This window comes from Scardinius erythrophthalmus (genome assembly GCF_964197995.2).
Source record: "Scardinius erythrophthalmus genome assembly, chromosome: 25".
Classification (NCBI taxonomy): Eukaryota; Metazoa; Chordata; class Actinopteri; order Cypriniformes; family Leuciscidae; genus Scardinius; species Scardinius erythrophthalmus.
The window spans coordinates 29,311,945-29,331,119 of record NC_138245.1 but is presented as its reverse complement, the minus strand read 5'-3'; the positions used below and the strand labels follow the sequence as shown (position 1 = coordinate 29,331,119).

The 19,175-nt window shown below is 37.4% G+C and overlaps 2 protein-coding genes across 3 annotated transcripts; one reads left to right on the top strand and one right to left on the bottom strand.

Annotated features, from left to right (window-relative positions):
- The first annotated feature begins 1,001 nt into the window (after positions 1-1,001).
- On the top strand, positions 1,002-4,008 carry LOC308685573 (uncharacterized protein). Of its 2 annotated transcripts, none has more exons than XM_081357442.1 (5): positions 1,002-1,231; positions 2,367-2,459; positions 2,746-2,815; positions 2,911-2,999; positions 3,082-4,008. In XM_081357442.1, the coding sequence occupies exons 1-5, from the start codon at positions 1,181-1,183 to the stop codon at positions 3,151-3,153; spliced, it is 375 nt and encodes a 124-aa protein (XP_081213568.1). In that variant the 5' UTR covers positions 1,002-1,180; the 3' UTR covers positions 3,154-4,008. The 2 variants fall into 2 exon arrangements, with proteins under 2 accessions (XP_081213568.1, XP_081213569.1); XM_081357443.1 differs by having other exon boundaries at positions 1,018-1,231; positions 2,914-2,999.
- Positions 4,009-5,052: 1,044 nt separating this feature from the next.
- Positions 5,053-18,035, bottom strand: slc45a1 (solute carrier family 45 member 1; the record flags this gene model as incomplete). The annotated part of the gene is made up of 9 exons (XM_081357055.1): positions 5,053-5,085; positions 7,066-7,326; positions 9,529-9,734; positions 9,831-10,007; positions 11,165-11,318; positions 11,393-12,243; positions 13,442-13,666; positions 13,802-13,894; positions 17,612-18,035. The coding sequence occupies 9 exons, from the start codon at positions 18,033-18,035 to the stop codon at positions 5,053-5,055; spliced, it is 2,424 nt and encodes an 807-aa protein (XP_081213181.1).
- Positions 18,036-19,175: the final 1,140 nt, after the last annotated feature.

The window sequence follows — 19,175 nt, the reverse complement described above, 5'->3', positions numbered from 1 at the left end:
ATCTATGCAAGCTTGAAGGCAGGTTCCAACCACACAAAACAACTATCAAGAGATGACGTCGAAAGAAAGGTCAAGGAAAATAGAAACAGATTTGTGCAGTTTGCAAAGAGAATGGGAAACCAACACAAAATATAACTTCAAAATACACCATAGGAAGAAAAAGGTTAATTAACTTACAAATTAATCAGCCCTATATTATTGAGACACTTTTTTTTAGTTTACTAACTGCATAAACTTTGCACTCTCTTCAAAATTATATAGAGAATGAGCCCCTAAAATAAGGAACCAAAACAAGGATGGTGCCAGAAATAGCTTGAATTGATCCTGACCTCGCACTCATCATTTCAGTTAAAATATATAATCTGTAACTATAAATTTACAACTATAATCCAATTAATTACATTGTTATTTTGGGGGGGATTTTTTATTTATTTATAGGCCTATGCAAATGCAGCCTATACTATAGAGTAATTTTTTACATTTCTTAATTGAAATTGACGCATTTTTTATATCTCTAGGCTTGTCAAAAAAACATGAAATGATTTTTTTTTTTTTGTTGTTGTTGTTTTTTGTTTTTTAGTAATGTCACTGGTGCATGATGTTTTCCTCTGAATGTGTTTATAATGTTAAATTTCTCTCTCTCTCTCTCTCTCTCTCTCTCTCTCTCTCTCTCTCTCTCTCTCTCTCTCTCTCTCTCTCTCTCTTATTTTATTTGTGAACCAACCTTTACAAGGTGATTTAATATAATTTCATTCCTGTAGAGGTTCTATATGTTCTGTCTTTTCTATCTGTTTATTGTTTGATACATTATATCAATAATAAAAAAGTCCATTTCGACACTTAAACAGTATTTTTAAAAGACCGGGTAAAGGGTAAAATTAAATATTCCACCAATAAGACAAGACGGCCGCATTACAAGTAGTACGAACGAAGGGGCGGGACTTTATGAAACAATTGACAATGCCTTCTCCAATCAAATCCAAGAAAGGATTTACGTAGCTGCGCCTCTGTCCAATCAGATGTCAGTGATGTTGCCGCTGCGCTCGACGCGCCTTTCAGTTCTCAGGTTCTGGCAGTTTTGATTCACTCTTCCTCCTCACGTCTGACCGTCTCCTACCTCATCCCACCACTTCTAACGCTTTTTTCGGACATTTTCTTTAAAACATCTCTATAAACCACCATGGCTGATACCGCTGTTGACACGACCACCACCACCGAGGTCACCGCAAAGGTAAGTTACCTTAAACATCGATGTATTTGTAAAAAAGTGGGTTTGTATGGAAATTAAAACAGAGAAAACGACACGAAACCTCGAGGGTTTAATGTTGTTCTCAATGAGAAAATGTTAAATTAGTTTAATTCGAACGCTAGCATCATATTTTCCGTTTATTCGTGTTTCGCGCGGAGTCGTGTTTAAATTAACGGTTAAAAGAAGAACCACTACGAACGTTTAATTCAAGGATAAGTCGTACAAAATAAGGCAAACCTCTATGAGGGAAAATTTCGACATATATTCCCATATGTAATCATATCCAATTAACGTTAAGTGTGGGGTTTCGGGGGTGTGGGGGTGAATTTGTGAACCATCTGCTAGATTTTTTTTTCTTTCTTTGAAATGTTGGTGTGTGTGTGTGTAAAGTCAAGGCTCTTGATCTCTGCCGCGCGAATAGGCGGGAATATCGCCGCCGCGTGCTGTAAAACGCTCGCGCCTCCCGCCCCCAGTCTCTTGAGCACGTTGTCTTGGCGCGCGCTCTGCCTCCTTTTGTTTCTAGCTCGGCGCGTGTGCGCGCATGCGCGTGCACGACAGTTACCGGGAAATAAAGGGGGCAATGGGGCAAGACAGCGCGAAATAACCTCAAGTGACCTCGACATGTGTGTCCAAACAATAGATTTAATTCACGAAGGCATGAACTTAAACTGATTGTCTTCATATAATAGACCCATTGTGATGTCGTTTTCAGAGAAAGAACACACAATGTTTCAAAAAAAAAATCCCCACTTTCTGTAGTTCACGTAGAGTTTCCGTTATGACAATGTGGTATATGTGTTAAATTAAAGGCAAATCATATAAAATGATGGCATAGTTTTCTAAAAGTGTATTTAAAACCAAAAACCTGAGGTGGTTTTCATGACCCTGGTGTTGGTTTGCCATTTAATGTATTTTAACAGGCAGTCAGCCAGCTGGTGTGTGTGGTCTGTGCCTCATCTGTGTGTGTGGGTGGGGAAGTAACTCGCGGAAAACAAACTTTCCCCTTTACTACCATGAGAAACGCGTATGCTATCAATGTGAAATAAGCACACGCTGCATTGTTTATGTAGTCTGTGGGGGTTTATTTATTAACCGATAAACTTCTGCTTTATTTCAGGACCTGAAAGAAAAAAAAGAGGTGGTTGAAGAGGCGGCAGAGGCTGCGAAGGAAAACGGCAGCGAAGACGCACCTGCCAATGGAAATGGAACAGTAAGCGTTGAGTATTTCCCAGCAGGCCTTGTGGCTTTTGTCCCCTAGTACCCGTTCGCCGCGCAGGTGTTGAAGGGCCCCCTCCCCCTCGTTCATCACACTGCTCTTTGTTTAGGGTTCGAGAGCTGACACACATGCATCTTATGAGAAAGCAGCTTTGAGGCTGGTTATTTACTTAACTGACCTTCCGTAATGATACTTAATCGTTGACTTTGTTCATAAATCCCCAAGTCATCTGGTGACATAACTTGGTATCGGTTTCACTCACGGTGTTTTCTCTCTTTAGACTACTAATGGTGCTTCACATAAAGAAGAGGAAACCCATGAGGACGAAGAGGGTGGGGATGATGAGGAGGGTGAGTTTGACCTTTTTTTTTTTTTCATCATTACTGAATTTACTAGTGCAAAAACTGATGAATGACTTAATGACACACTTTTTGGTTGTCAACAGCAGGAGAGGCAGAGGAGGAGGAGGAGAAAGAGAACGGTGCTGAGAAAGAGGCAGACGAACATCCCGTGAAACGTCCAGCAGAAGAGGAGGTGGGTTTGCGTTTCAATCCACACATGATCACAAACCCTCATGTCTCCAGCACGTCTAATCATTGCTTTTCTGCTTTTTCAGGAGGCAGTGGAAACAAAGAAACAGAAGACAGAGGAGAACGGCGGCTCCACAGAGGCTGAAGTCAAAGCTTAAAGTTCTCGCTGCCCTTCAGTAGCTCTGTCTGTATGGTCAGTTCGACCTAGTAGAGTTTGTGCTTTTTTGTATATTTCACAGACATTCCTTTGCCGCTACAAGATCTTTTTTTTTTTTTTTTTTTTATTGCACTGAGGCCCATAACATCATCATGACCCTGTCCCCTCTTTTGTAAGACCTTATTTATTGGCGTAGGACCAACATTAGAAAAACCTGTATTAAAATAAGCGATGGACAGTTTGTTTTAGCACACGTTTAACAAGCACACATTCTACTCTGTTATTTGACCAGCGGATGTACACGCAAGCAACTGAAAGCATGAGGTTCTTGTCATTTTCATGGGTGACATTTTTCTGATCCACTAAAGACCAAAGATGAGTTTTAAGCAGGGGCTAATAGACAATGTTTAACCTGGTTGTGCTGCTAGAAGTTAATCCCTCGCTTTAGCAGATCAGTTAACATAACAGATGGCTCATATGAACGAGAGGGTTCCCTCAGTCAACGCATCGCCCGTCCGCCCCCCACTTTTCCGAACGGCGTCTAACATGTTAATTAACCCCTTTTTAAATCTTGAAGGTCTTTTGTTCCATATGCATTTAAAAGGATTATATCTTTCTATCCTTATGTACAGTTTTGGGGTTTTTTGTTTTTTTTCCATTGTGTTTTATATGGGAAGTGCAGAATGAAAACAATCTATAACAGAACTGTATGCTGGTACTGGTGTTCTTTCAGTCCTTCAAGCAAAACCTTTTTTTATTACTGTGTTTTGGTTGCTTTTTTTTTTGACCACTGCTTTGTATAGTTTGGTTCAGGATTATAAATAAAAAAACAAACAGTCTTGTCTTTTTAAAAAAACGAGTGCCTCTTGGGTCTTTTTTGGCGTTGCGTTGGGTTGCAAAACATTTCGCGAGCCGCTTATAACGAGATTGAACACACAAGTGCTGGTCATAAAATTAAAATATCATCAAAAAGTTGATTTTCTTCGAGAATTCAACTTTACAGGTGAAACTAATATATAGACTCATTAATTTCAAGCCTTTGTTATAATTTTGATGATTATGGCTTACAGCTTATAAAACCCACTAAATCAAAATCCCAGAAAATTAGAATATTACATGAAATCACACAGTAATTATGGTCATTGAACCATGTTTTGTTTGTTGGCAGTGTGGGCAGGTGCAAATCCTGCTGGAAAATGAAGGATTTCGTGGGTTTCATTAGCTGTATAAGCCATAATCATCAAAATTATAACAAATAAAGGCTTGAAATATCTCACTTTGCATGTAATGAGTCTCATTAGTTTCAAGTTGAATTCTTGAAATCAACTTTTTAATGATATTCTAATTTCATGACCTGTACATCAAGTATTTGAAAGAGGATTGACTCTTTGCTGCTGAATGTACTCTTGGTTAAATCTAAAAGTAGCTCCTCACATTGAAGACTAGTTACTAGGATTTTCATTGGTTTGAGCTGGTTTGATCCTACGGCGCCCCCTGCTGGTTAAATCCTTAAACATGTTATACTAGAAACTACAGCAGTCAATCAGAACGACATCTGCAGTCCTGTGACAGTTTAATTCTCAGAGCATTTACCTGTACAGTGCCACTTATTTACATCATTTCGTTAAAGGAAGATACCATATCTGTACATGCTTGTGTAGATTAGGCAAAAAAATGTCATCTCGTTCAGGTCTTGATTTGCTTGCTACCTGGTGAACATGAGGTTTTTATTTTAAAAGTATGAAGTGTCGCGTGTATTGCAAAGCAAAACAGACAAAACATTAAAAGATGCTTGGCAATACAGGCGCACATCTCTGAGCGCTCTGGTGGAGAGTCCGGATTTGTTGTCGTCACCAAACAATACATTTGTCTTGTTCTTCCACACAGGGCCTGTTTCCGATCACTCACGCCTCGGCCTCAACGTCCGCTCTGCCTGATAATGACAAGAACGACGGTCATTACAACGATCACGCCAGACCACAGGAAAGCAGGCATGAGAGCGTGCGTTCCATGACATGGCTCAGTAGGGGGAACCATAAATACGTCATTTATGTTTTTCTTATACATATGTCATTGGAGCGTCCACCAGTGTCAAGCTACGAGCCATGTTACAGTATGGCAAACATGCGAAAGGAATATTGCTACTGTGTAAGGATGCGTGTAGTAGGTAGCTAGCTAGTATTCAAGCCTAATCACTTTAAAAACAGTATATGCAAACCAATAGACACACACATTCTCTGTTTTACAGTTTGAAACAGAGGCCTACAGTAAGGCTTTACATGCAAACAAACCGAACATCTTCAAAGTTCACGTGGACAGGATACATTTGCTTTGGACATGTGAGAGGGGTTTACTTTTATTAAAAGCAATGAGCTTTAACAATTAGCTGACCAAAAACAAGCTATAAACATTTTTGGCTTCCTCCTTTATGAGGAATCGACAGTAAAAAAAAAAACATTTGATATATGTACAAGCCAGATGAAAGAAGTCAGGCATCATGTTCACAAACACACTTTCTCTCATACACACACTACTCAAGCTCGCCGTCATGCAGTCACCGTCGCAGCATGCTTGCGTTAAGAGATCTGAGTGAGATGCATAGTCTAAATCGCTCTTTTTCCCTCTCTCACATCTCCAGCGCTGCGTTCGTGAGGCGTAAAGTGAGCAAGCGCAGAGTCTGAGCTGTTCGTTGGTGTCGACGGGGTCCAAAATTAACTTTTTACCATGTTTGCCAATGGCTGTTGACCACTTCTGCACAGTTTATACAACAGTGGGTCCAAAAGTCTGCATTATTTTTACATTTCTTTCTAGTTTAAAACAATTAGCTAAATTTGAGTATTTACTTGAAATATTTATCTCAGTAAACTTTAGTTTGGTTTATTTGGATGACAGCAGCACTTTAGATTATTTTATGGAAGCCCATTTACGCCACATAAGAAGAAAAAAAATCATGCTTTGGTAAATCATAATAATGAGATAGAAATTTTGACATACTAAATCGAAATTATGACTTAAAAAGTCAAAATTGTGGCGTGTAATTTAGATTTTCTAAGTCATCATTTTTTTTTTGTCATAATTTTTACTTTTTGTCACAATTTCGACTTAAAATCATAATTTCAACTTTTAATCATAATGTTATAATTTCGACTGGCAATTTTGTAATTTTTTTAATCTTATGACATTTTAAGTCAATTTTGATTCGGTATGCCATAATTTAGACTTTTTAAGTCATCATTTTGACTTTTCATCACATAGTTTCGACTGTTTTGTGTCATAATTTTGACTTTTTATGTCATCATTTAATTTTTTTATCTCATAACTATGATTTACCAGAGCATGACTTTATTTTCTTATGTGGCGGTAATGGGCTTCCATACGATGTTTTTCAGAATAATTTGAAAATGGCATAATTTACTGTGATAAAATTACCTAATTACCTAATTTATTTACACCTAGAAATTTGAAATATTCAATAATACTTATTCTTTATTTTTATGTGTAAAAAAAAAAAAAAAAAACTTAAATGTGGTCTCAGACTGAAGGACCCTAATGTATGTATATTTTTTGTACTTGAAAAAAAAAAAAAGATTATCCCTTACATATTTGTGTCATATATGAAAATTGTTACAAAAACAACATGATTCTGTTTGTTTTGGTGATATTTGTAGATTTGTCATTAAAAAAACCCTTTGGCTTCCTATAAACATAAAAGTAGTTTGCAGATGCACAACAGCCCTTGATCTTTTATTTAGAGGAGCTGCTGGAATTTCTTTGCTTTGATTCTTGGATATCAAAGAGCGTTCTTACATCATGATTTACGTTATGTTGCAAATCAAGAAAGCTGGTAACTCGTGTGGTGCTGATGGAGTGTTAATTTTGGACCCGGTGTGAGAGAGCGGATCTAAATGTGCACCAATAGTGGCTGGGTCTCACTCTGGGGAGGCTCACCCTCGGGTGCTGGCAGATGGTACACCACACACAGTGAGGAGTACAGGCACCCCACAAATGACATCAGACTCGAAAAGTACATCACGCCCTGGGCCCCGCCCACCAGTGACGTCAGAGGGCCCATCGCCACGGAAACCAGGATTTGAGCCAGGAAGTACTGGCAGCTGAGCAGGGAGATGTCCACCCCCATACCTCGCCTGGTCCCGTCCTCGGATGAGCCGCAGAACTGCGAGAACAACACGTGAGATCGATCACAACTGAAGTCACACAGATGAAAACATTTAGTACTGGAACTTTAGTTTAATACAAGTTAAACTCAATCACAACCGACATTAAAGTCGTCATGAAATCAAAATTGACCCTATTTACTTTGTTAGCGCATATTGCTAGTCTTGCAGTGCACAATGAATCCGTGCAAGTTAATAACATGTTTGTCATGGTAATCTTTAATCAAAATCTGAAAAGTTACTTGACGTAAGTTGGGTTGAAAACGCTTAACCACTCCCCTCAAACCTCAAACTTTAACTTTGGGTCCCTCGATTAGTGAAAACGAAGAAAAAAACATGTTCTGTATTGTACTTACAATGGAGTCTATGGGGAGAAAGATTAAAGAGGGTTTAAAAGCAGAAATGTGTGTTAAAGCACTTACAATTACTCTCCCATGAGCTGTACAGTTGTATCAAATCTTCGTTTTATGTGTTGCAAACATATTATTACAAATAGTTATGTTATATCTCTAGTATTTAGAATCCTTGTTACATGTCCACTATAAATGTAACGATTCTATATCGTTTTGCACAAACAAGGTTAGTAAGCAATTTGGTCACTAGTCTCACGCTAACACAAATAATGCTTCACTTTTGAAATCGTGTGTATTTTAATGTTTATTCTGATAAGGCACTTACGGTATTCCTTATGTGTGCTGTTTGAGCTGTAAAGATGCATAACATTCTTAATTTCATATGTTGCCAAAATATTATTGCAAATAGTTGAGTTATATCCCTATTTTCCCTATTATATCACTATTTGGTATCCTTGTGCATATTGTCTAAAAGTTACATGTTCACTTTAGTTGTGAAAGGAAGATTCTACGTATATAATTTTGCACAGACAGCAATTTTGTCACTAGTCTCATATGATAAAAATAATTAAAAAATTTCAATTTTATACTGATACCGTGCACCATAGACTTCAGCTGCAAATGCATTCCCATTTACACAATTTTGGTTTCACAGACGAGGCTTAAGTCTAGTCCCAGACTTAAATGCATGTTTGAGCTTTTTTAACTGAAGGCAACTTGCACTGTTATATCTTAAAATTTGTCACTACCATTGTTTTGTCTCATGATGACTGGTTTTTCTTCAAGACTGGTTCTTCAACTTTTGGTTACACTTTATTTTAAAGGGTAACTCTCGCCAAAATGCAACCTAGGCTCTTTTTGTTAATCTACCCGAGTCAAACTTTCGTTTAAAGGGATAGTTCACTTTGAAATTAATTTTTGATATGTTTTAGCTTACCTCAAGGGCATCCAAGATGTAGGTGTCTTTGTTTCCGCAGTAGTTTCAATTTTGATATTTTTAGGTCAAACCGTTCTTGTCTGTCAGTCATTTAATGCAGGTCGATGGTCACTGTCTCAAAACACAAGCACAGAGTCCAAATTAAAACAATTCCCCATCGTCCAAATTAAACAATTCCCAATCGTAAGTACACATTGATGGCCTAAGACATGAAACGAGCGGTTTGTGTGAGAAAATGAACAGTATTTATATCGTTGTTATCTCTTGAAAACAGCACACGTCCAAATGATCTGACGGCGCGGGCGGGTATAGATATATACACTAGATGTCGCTTGGCTACGGTTTCGTTCCAATGAACTGCAGTAGCAAAGGCGACATCTATTTATACATCTATACCCGCTCGCGCCGTCACATCATTTGGCCGTGTGTTGTGTTCAAGAGATAACAACAATATAAATACTGTACGTTTTCTCACACAAACCGGTCGTTTCGTGTCTTAGGCCATCAGTGTGTACTTACGATGGGGAATTGTTTAATTTGGACGATGGGGAATTGTTTTAATTTGGACTTTGTGCTTGCTCTTTGAGACAGTGACCATCGACCTGCATGAAATGACTGACAGACAAGAACGGTTTGACCTAAAAATATCAAATTTGAAACTACTGCGGAAACAAAGACACCTACATCTTGGATGCCCTAGAGGTAAGCTAAAACATACCAAAATTTTATTTCAAAGTGAACTATCCCTTTAAAAGCATAATTAGAATGGAAACTCCACTTTTAAGATTGACCGTATTTTCGTTTTAGGTCAAAATGCCTTTTGAATGGGAGTGTATGGGGCACTTCTATGATAGCATCAAAATCACTATCCCTTTAAAGTGTGTTTCTGTCGCAGATGAACCTCCTCTCACCTGTGGGCTCTGGTAATATTCACAGAGCAGAGAGTAAGGCAGCGTACAGAGAGAAGAGAAGAGCACTCCGTAGGTGACGCAGAGAGACAGCAGCACGTACAGGTTTGTGGAGAGAGTGGCCAGTCCTGTGCCCAAACCAAAGGCCAGATAGGCAAAGAAATACAGCGAACGTAATGAGAAGCGCTCCTCCAGCTTCTCCAGAATGGCTGCGAGAGGAAAACAGGAAAAAAGAGAGGGATGCTAATACACACTAGTCTTTGTGCATGGTCAAGTTGTACAGAATCACTCTCACTTTCACCAACCTGAATAAAAAGCAGCACTGAATGCATAGATGCACATCCCCCAGCAGCCCATGGTGACGCCAGAGTTGTAGCGCTTGTACTCCTCCGAATCGTGGTGCGCCTTTGGGTCTCCGCCAAACACAACCTCCCCCATGAAGTCGGTGTAGAAGAGCAGCATCCCCTCAAACGACAGCCAACCTGAGGATCATGTTTCAGTCCAAGTTGATGATGGAAGATGAAATAGTTGCACATAACCACTCACGCTTATCATTCACAAAGTTGTACACATCCTGGGGCCTTTGTGTTTTTAAAATGATTATCTATCAATGTATAGCACTCCCAGATCCATTTAATACATCTTAACATATTTAAATCTATTCCCTAAAATCAGTGTTATTTTAGCATTATTTATTCACTCTAATAGTATTTATTGATAATTTTGTATATTTTTTAAATAAATATATATTAAATAAAAATATATACTTTATATTTACATTTATTTAAATTAATTAATTTATTATTAGTCTTTTTATTTATTCGTTTTTTGTTTAAATATTTCTATTTAACTTTAATTCATTTTTATTTCAGTTTTAGGTTTAGTAGTTTTAGTACTTTAACTTAAACTTGTTTTTTTCCCGTTAGTGGCCAAGGAAATATTGCAAAACATTTTTTTAAATCTAATTGCAAGGTTTTTCATCATATATTTAAATTTTACTTCAGCTTTATTTCAATTAAAAGGAAATACTGCAATTTTTTTTAATTGCAAGGTTTATCATCATATATTTAAATTTCATTTCAGCTTTATTTCATTCAATTAACTTTTATTGTACATCAAAAATTATTTTAATAGTTTTTAATTTACAATTACAAAGATAAATTCAGCAGATTTCACTCCTAAATCAGTGCAAAAAATTCCAATATTTAATCAGCTGTCTGTGCTAACACTTTAGTCTGTTATCAAAATCTTAATGTCAGTGCTAATTATATATATATATAAAAAAAATCCATATAAAATATGAGCCTCAGACATTTTATATATGGCTAATATACAATAACTAATGATCTAATTAATGATCTAATTTTGCATATGGCTAATATACAATAACTAATAATCTAACTAATGATCTAATTAATAACTAATGATCCATGCGACGGAAGTGAATCAATCAAAACTAACTTTAGCTGGAAAATATCTTTATTCAAGAACCGCTATAAAGCCAAAACAATCTCTGTTACCTTAAATTATCCGTTTGTTACTGTAAACCCGCTTTGAAACAATCTACATGGTTAAAAGCGCTATATAAATGAAGATGACTTGACTTGACTTGACTAATGAGATTGAAAACCTATAGTACCCAGGAAATGGTTGGTGCACAGGCTTCGTAAACATGGAGGCATCCTGCAGATGGCGGTACAGAGCAGCAGGATTGACATCTCAGAGTCCGCTCCCTCATGGCTGCCACTGAGGTCACTGTCATAGCGCATGCCATTCAGCAGTATATTCGCCACCTTGGGAAACGATAAAGATGCTGAAGTTCAATGCCAAGTTGCATACATGCAATAGGCATAGTCAAACCACTGACCTGTTGACTGAAAGTGACCGTGCGTCTACGACCGTTGTCCAAGCCACCGCTTTGAGTCACGATCGGGTCCTCTATTAAGGCCAGACTCTGAGGACGCTTCAGTATCCCTGAGGAACTGCCTCTCTGCGACCCCGACGCCTCATTAGGCTCCGCGGGTTCAATGGCTTGATTTTGCTCATTCGCTTGCAACGCTTCACTCGCCTGCAACTCTCCGTTAGGCTGTGAGTGTGTGTTTTGCTGTGAAACCTCATTTGCACCCGGTGTCTCACTCTGCCCTTGAGGAGGGGGCGTTTCTCCCGGTGGCTCTAATGGCTGAGGAGTCTGCTGTCCCGTGTAGCATTCGATCAATACTCGGTCTATGTAGGAGGTGCCTAAGGAGGACGCGAACTCATTGATGCCCGTGAGCGAGTTGTCCCGACTGATGAAGCTGCCGTATTTGGGGGTCAGAGGACTGAGAGGGGAGATGGGGCTGGTGAGGCCTGCGTAGAGACGTGCGTTGGCGCTGTTGGAGCGACCCAGTGGATCCTGGTAGCGGTAATTGGAGAACTGGCTGTTATATAGGGCTTCTTCTTCGTCCTCTTCGTCCTGCTCGACGGCAGCTCCAGGAGGAGGCGGGGGGGAGGGCGGAAGAGGGAGGTTGGGGCTCTTCAGGTTTTGGCCGCTTCTGGTTTGAGGCTGGGATTTGGGGAGAGTTCGCTCAGGAATACTCGTGAGGGTCATGGCCGTGGTGGCGGCGAGGGTGATGCTGGTGAACAGGTATATGACCCGGAGCTGGCCACCGATTGACCTTCCGAACTCAGTCTTGTCCCAGTTAATGCCACCCACAATGTAACCAAAGCCGCCTCCAAGGCCTGAGGTAAATGAAAGAATAGAAGTGAAATGATAGATGCAATAGTAATGTGATTCAGTGCTGTTATTGTTAAACTGTGCATATCATTTTGTGTAATGTAAATAAAGCTAAAATAAAATAAAAGGTACCGCTTTATTTTATAGTTTCCTTATTGTTACATGTACTTATCATAGTAATAACAGTAAATTATGCACAATTACATGCAACTAACCCTCAACCAAATCATAATCATAATCCTACCCTAACCCTATAGTAAGTACATGTAGTTAATTATTATTACTCAGTACTTAAACATATAATTACACTGTAACAATGACACCTTAAAATAAAGTGTAACCAAAAAATATATAAATGTTAGATGAAAAATAAATGTTATAAATGCTAGACTGAAATAAGTGTTAAATAAACTACACTAAATAAAACTTATAAAAATGACAAAAGCACATAACAAAATGACGACTTAAACTAAAATTAAAAATATAAAAAAAGGAAATTCACGATATTAAATATTATAGTATAGTGTAAATGATACTAAAATAACACTTATTTTCAAGGAATTGATTTAAATATGGTCAATTAAAATTGGGTCTGAGAGAACTATATTTTTATAAGTAACTGAAAACATAATAAAAATTAACTAACTGAAGTAATAAATAAGTTATGGTTGAAGTACTAAAATTACTAAAAAAATAAAATTGGTATAAAAATAAATTAAAGCTAAATAGAAGTATTTAAAAAAACAAATAAAATTACAAAAACACATATCAAAGTTACTAAAAATAAAACTACAATTAAACTGAACATAAAAGCTAATTCACAAAATTAATAAAAACTATATTAATATATAAATAGTACAGATTTTCAAGGAAATTATTTAAATTATGGGACAATGTGTTAAATGAACCTGGGAGAACTATACTTTTACAGGTAAATGAAAACAGTCAAATTAGCCAAAATAAATAATAATAAAAAAAGGCCACAGGGCATATACAACTTTGTTAAAAATGATAAAAGCACATAATACAATTAAACTAAAATATCAAATAAAAATGTAAATGTAAAAATAAATGCCAATTCAAAATATTAATAAATACTATAGTAGTATATAAATATGACATTATATTGGTTTGAGAAAAAGAGAAAAAAAAATGCTTTAAATGAATAATTCGCCATAATTAATCTCAAAGTTTTCCTCTAACCTGCCAGAAGAGCATGTATATTTAGGCCTCGGTCTTGGTCCTCTGGGCTACACACATCCATCATGTACGCATGACTGGGGTTGTCAGCTGAGTCCGCGCTGAAGTCCATCAGAACCACACCGCACACCGTCAGCACGATGCCCCACTTGTGATCCAGGGCTGTGTCCGCCAGCGCTGAGCCAATGTCCCGTCCATTCAGCACCAGTGTTAGACCCAGCAGAGCCCCTGCAAACACAACCACAGAACAACATTATGACCAACTTCTCTAAATAAGAACCGAAAAACTGTAAAAAGAGAGAAATAGATGCTTGATTTGAGCAATTAGTGAAGTTTGCAGTAGCTAAATTCAGTACTGCTTACCTATCGCCAGGGCAAAAATAAAAGGTCTCCTGCGGCCAAAGCGAGACGTACATCGGTCACTCCATGCTCCAAGAATTGGTTGCAGTAGGAATCCTGACAATCATAAAAGACAATAAAAAAAACTGGTATAGCTATACATTATATAACAGGCCAGTTAATAAGTGCTGGAGGTTAGGTGTCTTGCTCAAGGGCACCTCAGTCATAAAAATGTATATGTTAAATATTTATGTTGCAATATAAATATATGAAAAATGTAAAAGAAATGTTGCCTTGGCAAACTAACTGAAATTATTATTTACTGAAGCTGAAATAAAAATAGCTAATAAAAAGTTGAAGTATTAAAATGACAAAGATTTTAATTAAAGCTAAATGCAATTAAAAAAAAAAAGACAAAAGCTCATAATAAAATTAGGAACATTTAATTAAAATAAAAACCTGAAAATATAAAATTAAAATTAAATAAAAATATTAATAAATACTATAGTAATAGAGCAATAATACTAAATGTTGGCTGCAATTGCAACATAGAAGTGGCAACATTTTTAATAAAAAATATGTTGCATGTTAAATATATATATATATATATATATATATATATATATATATATATATATATATATATATATATATATATATATATATTGCAATATAAATATTAAAAGAAAAACTTAAACTTATTTTTTTTGGGAAAAAATACTATTATATAGTAAAAATAAAAATAAAAATATGCCTTGGCATACTAACTGAAATAAATATTATATATATATATATATATATTGCAATATAAATATTAAAAGAAAAACTTAAACTTAATTTTTTTGGGAAAAAATACTATGATATAGTAAAAATAAAAATAAAAATATGCCTTGGCATACTAACTGAAATAAATATTATATATATATATATATATATATATAAATATATATATATATATTGCAATATAAATATTAAAAGAAAAACTTAAACTTAATTTTTTTGGGAAAAAATACTATGATATAGTAAAAATAAAAATAAAAATATGCCTTGGCATACTAACTGAAATAAATATTTACTGAAGCTGAAATTATTTTTTAAATAAACTAAAAAAAAAACTAAAATAAAAATAAATGAAAGCTAATATAATTATAATAAAAATAATAATAAAATATGATAAAATGTGATAAAATAATAAAAATGACAAAAGCACATAAGAAAAAACTACACATATAAAAATAAAAGACAATTTAAACTCTTAATAAATACTATAATAATATATAGATAATTCTAAATGGTGGCTGAATCTGCAATAGAAATGGCTAAAAAAATAGGCCTATGTTGCATGTTATATATATATTTTCCTTTTCAGGATATCAAATATAATGAAAGTGAATGCTTTTACAAAGTAATCCATGCGTTCTTCTAAAGGCATATAAGTGCTTTGTGCGAGGAACAGACCCAAAAACTTGGCATCTGCTCTAGCTTGTGTACGTTCAGGAGAAAAGTATAGATTTCTGAGTCTGATTTGTGAACGAAGTAGTAGAATATTCTCTATGAAGGATTCATTCACAAATCCGACTGATCCAGTATTTGAAAGAACCTCAATGATCTGAGACCGCTTGCATAAGAATAGATTTAAAATTAGAAGTTAGTCGTTTAATTTTTTATTTAAGATTGCACATAAATAAAAGTAGATTGGATCCGAGACTGATTACCCCTCGACTAGTTTTAAACACAGTGGCTGTTTATGCAACTGGACTTCAATTTCTGTCTGTTTTTTTTTATACAAAGATATCACATGGCTTCAGAGGCCTTTGAATATGAATATTTGAATTTAATATACTACTTTTATGTACATTTATGCATTTAGCAGATGCTTTTTTTAATCAGTGACTAATTTATAAATTTGGTGACACCTGGTGTTGTTCGCACTATGATCCACTATTTAATCTACAGGAACATTTATCATTTGCCTTATTTTTTAAGCTTTACATTCGAAAGTCTGCGAGGACATTCAAAAATGTCTCCTTTTATATTCCGCAGCAGAATCATTTGTTTGAATTAATCCTTTAAAGGCTCACTGAAGTGCCTTGAAACGCACAGCTTTGTACGATGCGTTGACGTAATTTACCCTGAAATAGGAAGCTAAGGTGGGACATATTGGCCGTTTCTCAATATGCGTTCTTGTCTGTACTTGTGTTCTTGTGAAACGTCATCAGTCGCTGCCCAAGTACCGTCCCAATACACAAGTTTGCATTTTGGCAAGAACGGTTAAAAATCCCATAAGTGTTCTTGACACGCCCATTTTGCATAGGTTGGTAACTTGTGTGAACTTGACGGCAGAAATAACCCAGCATTCATTTCGGCATTCGAGGAACGAGAGGTCAATACAGCAAGTCATTTTTCTACAATTTCGCACGCTATTTCATCACTAAATTCACTTCTGAGAACATATGATGCGAGAAATCAACTGTGTAGATTTCAAATATTGGCATTTTTACGAAAATTTATGGCGAATCGAAAATGCGCTCAAACGTTTTCAGAAGTGAGAATCTCCAGTTGTAGAGTAATCCCTTGAGCTGAGGGTAGGCTTGGGCGATAAAGCCTGGCTGTTATCGTCAATAATTCTCGTTATGTTTGGGTACGGCAGACGGCGTCTGTGCAATGCCAGCAAGAACACATCATCTCAAACTGTCAGCAGCGTTCTGTGTGCTCGTCACGTTCTGAGTTCATTCTTCCAAGAACAACTAGCAAGAGCGTTCTCCCCAAGAACACAAGTCCGTTCTTTGCATTCTTGGTTTTGAGAAACACCCATTGAATGGCTCCTCCCCCTTTTCAAATAGCCAATAGCGTTTCGTTTACCTCACAGACTGCGAGTCGTACTTGACAGCACTATGGAAGCGAATCCGAGCGCTGATGATACATTGGATTCAATAGTAGAGGTTTGAATAAATTCCATTTAACTATTAACCAACGTACAGTTGGAAAACGTAATAAAACTCAAGCGTTTGAGCAAACCGAACGGTCACTTTGGCCAGGTGGTATTTACAGCAAAGGGGGCGGAGCTTTAGATTCTAGAGAGCATTTGATTGGACAGAAGCTGAAGTCCGAAAAATCCGTGATCAATTTTAGTGGAAGAGTGAGACTGTAAGTTTTGAATGCTTATATCTCCTAAATGTGAATTTTGTCATTGTTTTGGAACAAACCAGCTTATTCATAACATTAAAGGAGAACTCCGGTCAATTTTACCATTGAGCTCATTTTTTTGTAAATTTGGAGTGCTGTCAATACAGAGAACAACGACAAACATTTTCTTCCTGTTTTCGGTCGAAGTCCATAGTAATCGATTGTCGAGTTCACACGCGTGATCATAGGTAACTAAACCTATGCGTGTGAACTCGACAATCGATTACTATGGACTTCGACCGAAAACAGGAAGAAAATACAGGTATGTGCGCTGGCTGAAATAACATCAATTTTATACATATCTTTCACATCTACTACAGTCAGATCCACTCGTGTTCACTCTGAAGGAATCACTCACATTAGCTGTGCACTTGTAATGACACATCAAGGATGTTAAGAGACTAAAAGCAGGTTTAAAACTTGCCCCATTGAAGTCAACAGGGTGCAAATTTTAAAAAGAGGATAACACGGTGTAGGCAACACCGATTTTTGTCGTTGTTCTCTGTATTGACAGCACTCCAAATTTACAAAAAAATGAGCTCAATGTTAAAATTGACTGGAGTTCTCCTTTAAGGCTAACATATTCATACTAAAAGCTAAAAAAACTTACATTTTGATGATTTCAGGGGGGCTTTAATATCTGCTTACCTAAGATTGGACTGATGAACCACACAAGACTGTAGAACTGGTCCGGCAGCCCCATCTGAAGTAACACAGGAGTAACATACGCCGTTTCCATTGCGTAGCTGAACTCGATACCAAACAAGATGGATCCGTTGAAGAGAAGCTCGGGGAAAGTGCGTCTCGGAGGCAGTTCGCTGAGGTCGAGCTGTTCCAGGGGACACGGGGTGTTCGGCGGCGGAGGAGGAGACGGTCGGATCAGTTTCCGGCGCTTCGGGTGCCTCTGGAAGTTATTGGCTCTGTGACTGAGGTGCCGTGTGGTGGACGCTGGGAAGCTGGACGTCTTGGACAGAGTGGGTCTCCATGAGCCATCCTGGGCAGTCCCGAACTTCCCCCCCACAGGACTGGACAACAGGGGGTCGCTCGAGGTGCCCATTCCAGGAGATGACATTCTGCTCACACTGCAAGGGGGAAAAATAGAAGCGTTGATGCAAATTTCAAAAGACATGGAAAAGCAATCTCAAATGCACAGAGCGCTCTTAGGTCATGGTGACATTGAGGTAGGACAAGATAAACAGCACAATTACATAAAGCCATGGCGGAAAGCATCACAACAGGGGGTTCGTGCATCAATATTGAGATGAATGAAGCGCCATTGCTTCAAGGTGGTCAGTGATATAGATATGACACTTCCCTCGTGCACACGACGCACTGCAAACCAATGCGCAGATCCAGAGTGTGAAGATGCGCAGTGCACATGTGGTCTCCTCATAGCTGAGGAAGCAAAACGCATAACGGCAGCCTTCTGAGAAACGCACCAGGCGTGACTACAAAGAGCACGTGATCTTCGATTAATAGAAATGTTTAATAGGATGATGACAAAGGAGCGGTGCACTATTAATCACCCCAATCATTTGATCTCAAGGTAAAGATTATAAAATCGACTCCTCCACTCGTTTGTTCTTTGTGAGAGGCGTGCACATGGAAATATTACCTTTATCCGGGATGCTCTTCATGCATTACTGGTGGTTTGCAAACAGCAGACGGAACGGCGAATCATGTTGACGCTGCTGTTTAACGTTTCTTCCTCTTTCGTCCTTTCTGGCGCAGTCATTTCTCTGCTTTTATCGCGCTCCTCCGGTCTTCCCCTGTTCTCTCATCTCTCCTCGGCTGAGGCTCGGCTCTCCCCCGTGACGTCACGGCATCGCCCCTCCCGCGCAAATCTGCAGCATCAGCATCAACTGAAAACTGACACCTGTCTAAAACACTTCAAACTCTTAAAGGGACTTCACCCAAAAATGAAAATTCTGCCACCATCTACTCACCTTCGAGTTGTTTCAAGTTGCTGATCAGGGGAGCGCGGGGCTAGTTGTAACACACTTGTTTTAAATACGTCCACACATGCTAGCATGACGAAACTTGGTGTGTTTACTAGTTGCCGCCAAAAAAATTTTTTTTTTTGGAAGATATCCATAGACATTTATTAAACCATAGCAAAAGCAAATTTCTCCATCTCTATTTTTTGTGTTTATTTAAAATTAGACAAATCTGATATTATTTTAATCTCCAATATGTTATTTAACAGTTGAGA

Coding starts and splice junctions, on each gene's coding strand:
- LOC308685573 (XM_081357442.1), top strand. CDS start 1,181: ATGGCTGATACCGCTGTTGACACGACCACCACCACCGAGGTCACCGCA. Junction 2,460..2,745: donor CTGCCAATGGAAATGGAACA/GTAAGCGTTGAG, acceptor TTCTCTCTTTAG/ACTACTAATGGTGCTTCACA. Junction 2,816..2,910: donor GGGTGGGGATGATGAGGAGG/GTGAGTTTGACC, acceptor GGTTGTCAACAG/CAGGAGAGGCAGAGGAGGAG.